Below are 7,846 nucleotides of genomic sequence, written 5' to 3'. Positions count from 1 at the left end.
GCTCGCGAGCTCATAACAGAACAACGCGAGACGATGAGAAACTACGCGTACGATCGAGATATGAAAACATTCCTCAAGCCGCACGACGATGCTCCGCCGGAAATGTTGCTGTTCATCCTCGCCCAAAAGCGCGACATCGCTAACAAGTACGGGTAGCCGTGCAATTTCTAAAATTTTTATTTTCTAGTTTGAATGTAATTTTTATTTTTAATTTAATGAAATGTCTTTTATTAAATTTTATTTAATTTTTATTAATATTTGTTTAATTTATATACATGCATAATTACAACAAATAAAAAAACAAAAAAATAAAATAAAAAAGCAAGTCCCCTAAGAGAGGAGTGTCGCCATCAAATTGAGGGTGTGAGGGGAGTTAAGAGGGGAGTTGACATGGCGCGTGCTGATTGGGTGAGTATAAGAGAGGGGACTCCCCTAAGAGAGGAGTGCCCCTTACACCCTAAAGACTCACATAAACCATACGTGTTACTTGTTTTTTACACGATTTACTTTTCTATTGCCGATGTTACTCTGGATTTCTTGTTATTCGTTGGGTGTGGTTTTCTAATAAGTTGGTCATTTTTATTGAACCATTTTCGAACTGAAAGTTCATAGTGAATGGCGGACCCGGTAATTTTTATGTAGGCTCTGGTTTTTCAGTGCTCAACAGTGTTTTAAAAACCAGTATTTTAATCGTACTGGGTTATACTAAAAAATGGTTCAACCAGTTGACCGGGTTGTACCGGACGGTTCAACCGTGTTCACTAATTAACTATATAAATTCATAAAATATAATTACAACTCAAAAAATAATCCAAAACTACATCAGTTCATAATAAAAAAAAATATTCTAAAAGTTAATCCATAATAAAAAAAATTATCCAAAAGTTTATGATTAAATACCCATTATATAGCAATTAGCAAACACTATAACAATTAACAACATGAATGATTGAACAAAAGTCAAAAAAAGGTAAACCTAAATGATCTGTTGAAGAACTTAATTTGAAAAAGTCAATGATTTTCTATTTTTGAGTGAGTAAGAAGTTTGATCGATGTGGTTTGTCAATTGTGGACGCTAGGTTTTACACTTTAACTAAGAAGGTAAATAATCACTTTTTTTGACACCTAAAAATTAAAAGTTCAAAATTTTGACCTTTGTCCCGGTATGAACCGGTACCGGTATTCCGGTTTAAACTGGTATAACCCAATTTACCGACGGTACAACTTCTTTGCCGTTTCCTTAGTTTACCGGTATGATTCGTGCCGGCCAGACATCCGGTTTAACCGGTTCAACCGGTCGGTTTAAACCGGTTTTTAAAACATTGGTGCTCAGGTCTCTCTCAACTTGGCGTTCAAATTTTCGGTTAAAGATGAAAATATCTAATCATTCAACTTTTAAATTTCAATTTTCAAGTTAATAAAGAACAACAAACCTAAACATCACAGGTTGCCAAATCAGCAAAAGCTAGAAGCTGAACTTCTAAAGAAGCAAAATCAAAACCATAGGTCCGTAGGAGCAAGGATTTGGGGCTTGTTATTTTATTTTTATTTTTTTTAAGTTGGCTCAAATCTTAATTTTAACGTATTAGAAATATCTCTAAACAAATGTTTGGGTATTCGGTCGGTTGTAATTTTTTTTATTGAGGTTGCATTCAAAAATATGTGGCGTCGGTTGAAAAACGATAATACATCATACACCTACCATATAAATGGTGTCGCTTTACCAAGCAGCTTATATAGAAACTAGGTCCACTGTTCATAATTTAGAGATGATTAACTAGGTCCACTGTTCATAATTTAGAGATGATTAGCTTTATTTATAGGTAGTGAGACTATTTTTTAACAAACAAAGTTCCAAAGAAGGGTAAGCCTATTAGCCTTTAATCATCTCAAAGATCAAATAATGAAGGCTTCTTTGAAGTTTGAACCAACTCATCAACAATTTCAGTAGCCCAATGGACACCTTGGCCCAATATGTTTACTTTCAAGGTCTTTTTATCTTTCTATATGTCAACTAGTCAGTGGCCCAATGGACCCATGGGGTAACACCTTGGCCCAATATGTTTACTTTCAAGGCCTTTTTATCTTTTTATATGTCAACTAGTTTTTCCTCGCCCGCGTTGCGAGTTATTAGACTGAATATTTCTCTCTTATCACATGTATGTTTGTGTTTCGATTACTTGTACATAACATGTTCTAAAAAAAATACATCGAGTCAACTTATTGAAACAAAACACTACCATACTATTAGTAAAAAAAACTAAAACGATGTAAATACTATAATTTTAAACTAGGGGGCAAAACTGTAATTTTTCAGGACAAATGAAGGTGCTTGGCACGAATAAAAATTTCATCAAGTTAACCAATTAAAACAAAACACTACCATAGTTTCGTAAAAAAAAAAAAAAAAAAAAAAAAAACTAAAACGATCGCATTACTGTAATTATACACTGGGGACAAAATTGTAATTTGACAGGGAAAAAAAAAACAAAAACAATAACAAAACTGTAAATTTGAACTAATGACAGATTCGTAATTAGCTGCTGGACCAATGGAGAAGTGTCAGCTAGCTAAAGAAAAGTTTTTTTAAAACAGAGGGGCTAAACACGTATGTTAGCAAAACTGAAGGTTCGAAAGTTAAATACAAAAAGAATTGACCAATGAGAGAGTGCCAGACAGACAACTGCCTGACACTATTCCCCCTCATGGTTTTTTTAGTGTATATAGATATAAATTAATTAAGGGCTATTTGATTTAAATAAACCCAACTTTCACCAATTGATCGACAACACTTCTAACTTTCGATGTATTTAACATCACTCCCAATTTTTAACTTACTTCATGATATCACTCTCAAACAAACCCAACACTAACCTAGTTTGCTGATGTTAGATGCCACTTCACTAAACCAATGCCACGTCCTCAAAAAAACAAAATCAGATGCCACGTCACCTCACAAGTGCTATATCAGAAAAAAAACTAATTCGATTAGAGTTCAGTTAGTTTGAGGAGTTGAGAGTGATGTTGTATGAATCGAACGTTGGTAGTGTTATAATGTTATCGATCAATTGGTGGCAGTTAAGGTATTTAAATTCAGACAAAATTGCAGAAAACAACCTTTATGTTTGCCTCAAACTGCACTTTATACCTTTCACTATGAAATCGGCAAAAACCAACTTTTATGTTCATATTTTGATACATGGTTCAACCTTTAGCACTAACCCCATTAGATTTTTTGGTTAAGTTATCTCACATGCTTTGCATGTGAGGGTATTTTAGTCTTTTTAAATCCTTATTTTCTTTTCTATTTTTTGTTTCACTAGTCAAAATCATAAGTCAAATATTCTTTGATTTCCTTTTAATCTCTGCACATACACACACCTAAAAATATATATAAAAACACATACATACACAAATTTAACAAACTCATACATACATACCAGATCTCGTATACACACTACACATCTTAATATACACACTAAACATCTTCATATACACACATAACCTTTAATAAAGATTCGATTTTTATCACTAAATCGTAATACCCAGTTGAAAAAGAAAGTAACCCAGTTTAATTACTAACAAGATGAATCAAACCCAGAAAGGGAAACCGAAAACACATATGAATCAAACAAGTAAAAACACACATAACCTTCAATAAAGATTTCATTTTTTTCATACCCAGTTGAAAAAGAAAGAAACCCAATTAAGTTTTTAACTATATGAATCAAACCCAGAAAGGAATTGTTGGTTCTGGTTGCACGATCATATCACCTAAAAGCAATTTATTGTTCTTGATGCAATTTGGGGAAAAATCAGTTGAAGACAAATTAAACCTGCATCAAAAGAATCAACAAATTCCACCCGGAAACTTCAAAAGAAGCAGGCAGTTTGTGTGATGTTCTTGGAAATCACCCAAAATCGAAACCCAGAACCACCGTTTGACGAACAGTATATTAATAAAAAAAGATTGGGTTGAGAAGACCATAATACCCTCACATGCAAAGCATGTGAGGTAAGTTAACTGAGTTTTTGGACGAGGTTAGTGGTAAAGGTTGAACCTGTATCAAAACATGAACATAAAGGTTGGTTTTTTTCGATTTCATAGTGAAAGGTACGAAGTACAGTTTGGATATAACATAAAGGTTGATTTCTAATTTTGTCTTAAATTCAATATCCCACTAACTAATTAGTTGTTATAATTAAATTAATCATGAAAAGTCCATGAAACAACCCATAAATAATGCTACCATGTTTGCATAATGATCGACATTTAACATTTGTACATTCTTGTTTGTCGTCATCACCTCCACGTGTCCAATATTCCACGTGACGACTTGATTCGCTTACGATAATAAAAGATTTGACTCGGAAAACACAAAAACATTAATTAAACAACAAAACCAACACAAAAGTCAACGACTTATTCCAGGGCTTTGATCTGCTGCTCATATCTCCCAACAGCTTCCGTAGGCACTGCCAACATAGATTTAATTGAACGGCTGTGATCTTGTACTGGCACAAGTATGCAGTACTTATCTGTACATACGGGACACACCTGAACAGGCAGTGGCGGAATCAGAACTTCTTTGTTAAGGGGTAATCATAAGACTCTCTTTTCTACCGGCTACAACTAGAGAGTCTAAAACATGTTTTTTCCTACAAAATCTAAGATTGTACATATAAAAATCTTACAAATTTCTATGTCCGGGGGTCAGCGGACCCTCTTGACCCCCCTCTAGTTCCGCCCCTGTGAACAGGTCTCCCAAGCCCAAAGTCAACATTTTCCAACCCTAGTTTTGACCACTGGGACAAAATGAGTACCCCAACTGAGTCAGGTACTTGACTCGCCCGAGTTGAACTCAGACTCACTGAGTCGACGACTTCTCGGACGAAGTTGTCGTCGACTTGGTTTTTCGCTTCGATTATTAGTTCGGTTGCGTAGCTTAGTCCGTTCTCGGTTAGTTGTCGGGCGGTGGTTAGCGCGCAACCGAGGACGATTGCGTTGCCGTAGTACCCATTGGGTAGACTCGGTTTGACTCGGTTTCGAATGTTAATGCTGAATAATAGTTTTAGGGTTTGTTGTGGTGGAAAGTTTAAAGCTCGGGCCCAACTTCTCCATATATGGGCTGACACGACGTCGAATGTCGTGAATGACGATATACTGAGTTGACTCGTTGAGGCAACGAGTGTCTTTAACTCGTTTACTCTCCATTCGTGAAATGTGGTAGCGGTGGGAGTGAGTTGGTCGGGGTTGAACCGAGTTGAGAAGTTGCTAAAGTCGGTAACTCGGGTGAACTCGGGGTGGTGACTTGTTTGTAGTGTGCATGGTGTGGGATCTAAAAGGTATCTGTCCCAAACGGGTTTTGGTTTTGGTTTCGGTTTTAATTCAGCCGTTGCGTCATACTGGCATGCAACGGCTAATTGGGAGAAATATTTTAAAAATTCGACGCTTCCTATACCGTCACATATACAATGACTAAAACCAACACTAAGAGCAGCGGAGCCGTCGGAGAGCCACGTTAGCTGCATGACTAGCAGTGGGGCCCCTTTGACGACTTCTGTCACCTCAAACGCCAAAAGATTCCGCCACTCCGAAACATACCGTGGGGCCTTTTCAAAATCGGCAACCGAATACTCACCACTTGATTCAACAAAAACCGCACCCTGACCACGACAAACAACTTCAAGACAAGAGCCATCTACTCGAGCCCTGACTCGCCCTGCCAAAGGATAGTAAGGGACCAGGGCTCGAGCCAGGGCGTCCTTAACACGGGCCACAATGGCCCGCTTGTCAGACGCCCTACCAAGGCGGTAGATCAACAAGTATTCAATGGTGAAACGTAAAAATAATTGTGAATCGATAGCGGAAAGCTTGAGGACATGAGAAGGAGTTGGGTCTGAAGGGGTGATGAAGACTGCTTCTTTGACTTGAACATTAGAGCTAGAGTTTACCATGTTGATCATGATCAATTGTATAAAATGGTATGGATATATAGATAAAGATATGTTGACATATAGTTTATATATAAAGGAGAGAGTAGATATAAATATAACTTTTAAAGATTTGCCCAAGATTCTATGGGAAGGGGGTGATATTCAATGCACCCTCCTACCTACACTCATAATTTAATATTTGCATTCTTTTCTTTTCTCTCTGCATCTCATTTGTCATTCCTTTTTTTACACCAGTATATCTCTGTGGGTATATGAACATTGAACAAAACAACATTGCATGAGTCACAGATGTCAAACCATATTGTTAAAATATGGTGATTTTATACAATGTAGAAAAAGAAAATTAAGCAAGGTGGGTTTTTTTTTTTTTTACTTCAGGTTAAATTAAGGATGTAGTCATTTAATGAAAATGACCAAACAACTAAACGTGTTCACTAAGTATAACTAAATTCAAGCATGTGGATTTCCTATAAATTAGGTTCGTGTACGTAATAAACTCACACCCCTCCTGGCCTCCTCGCCCCTTTTATACTTCGCCACTGATAGTGTCAATGATTAAGACCAGTATCGGGGGTGGGAACGTAAGTGTGGTAGGGTGTGATATGGCGAAGACGTTGAAAATGTGACTTATATTGACATGTTTGACCTTAAACAACATATGTTAGATACCTAGTGCATATTTTACGAGACCTGTCTTAAGAAAATACGCTCGCTACTCGTCATATAGATACTATGAATTAAATCGACACCCATGCATGGATTTACGAATTACGTATACTTTTCATGTTCTGTACTTTCTTACAAGTATTGATATAACATACATTGATGTTTCACTGAACACTTTGAATATGTCCTTAGTTACTTCACATCAAATTAATTTCATCAAAACAACTTGTGAGCAAGGTAATTTATGAATACTATATTAGGGGTGAGTTTATTGAAGAACAATAAAAAATTAAGTGGAAAACTAATTTTACATGTAAAAAAATATTAGAAATCCTTTTTAAATAGAAAAAGATATCATTTTTATGTATTTTTTTAATCTTTTTCATAAAAATACATGTAGAAGCCAAGCCGTTCAAATAAAAAATTATAGATTTTTTTGTACTTTTTTTAGTTGTTTTAAACATTTTTTATATTAAAACGGCTTTTACATGTGTTTATATGCAAAAGCTTCAAAAAGTTTAGATAAAAGTAAACTTTTTACATATAAAAATGACGTTTTATGGTTTTTCTTTACATAGTTTCCATTCTCCATCTTTTTTGTCTCTTGTTGAAACTCACACTACTATATTATTAACAAACTATAATCAATTCTTTCACCCCGAAGAGTCCATAGTTTGTTAAGTAATAATGTAAACTAAAGGGGTGGATTCCCAAGGGAAGATTATCTAAGTTATTTTTAGTAACTTAGGCCAGGTGGTATAGGTAGCGTCCCAGTCTACCTCAGGAAAATAATAACCCTTCCTCCATTGGCACGATGCGGTGGGGGGGGGGGGTATTGTGGGTCCCGCGAGCATAGTAACGATGACCGATGGATGATTTGTGGGGCCCACTTCACTTTAAACTTTAAACCAAAAGAAAAATAAAGAGTGCCATTGTGGGGCTTTAACGCATTTCTAGGTTGTTAAAGGGAGCTCCATTGCTTACGTGTCGCTGATCGATGTAATGAAGTTCCTAGGAGCTCCATAACTCCATTCCATACTAGCTAGCCTTAATGTAGGAAGTGAGGAGTCTAAACCTCCCTAATAACCCTCATCACGTCATTTAGTTCATTAGTTTTCATAAAAAAGTTTGTATAGTTTTGTGAGAGAGGAAAAGGAGATGAACAAGCATCAATCATCAAGTTAGGTATGGACCATGGTTATGATTATAGTTTATGTTCATT

The 7,846-nt window shown here is 36.0% G+C and overlaps 1 protein-coding gene across 1 annotated transcript; it reads right to left on the bottom strand.

The window, feature by feature from the left end:
- Positions 1-4,237: 4,237 nt before the first annotated feature.
- On the bottom strand, positions 4,238-6,010 carry LOC110898037 (fatty alcohol:caffeoyl-CoA acyltransferase). Its single transcript, XM_022144776.2, has 2 exons — positions 4,763-6,010; positions 4,238-4,568 (listed from the first exon to the last, which is right to left on the bottom strand). Exons 1-2 carry the CDS (start codon positions 5,965-5,967, stop codon positions 4,424-4,426), a joined length of 1,350 nt encoding a protein of 449 aa, XP_022000468.1. The 5' UTR covers positions 5,968-6,010; the 3' UTR covers positions 4,238-4,423.
- Positions 6,011-7,846: the final 1,836 nt, after the last annotated feature.

Source organism: Helianthus annuus, chromosome 15, assembly GCF_002127325.2.
Source record: "Helianthus annuus cultivar XRQ/B chromosome 15, HanXRQr2.0-SUNRISE, whole genome shotgun sequence".
In the NCBI taxonomy this organism is placed as follows: Eukaryota; Viridiplantae; Streptophyta; class Magnoliopsida; order Asterales; family Asteraceae; genus Helianthus; species Helianthus annuus.
The sequence above is the reverse complement of the archived record's forward strand: the minus strand, read 5'-3'. Positions and strand labels throughout refer to the sequence as shown.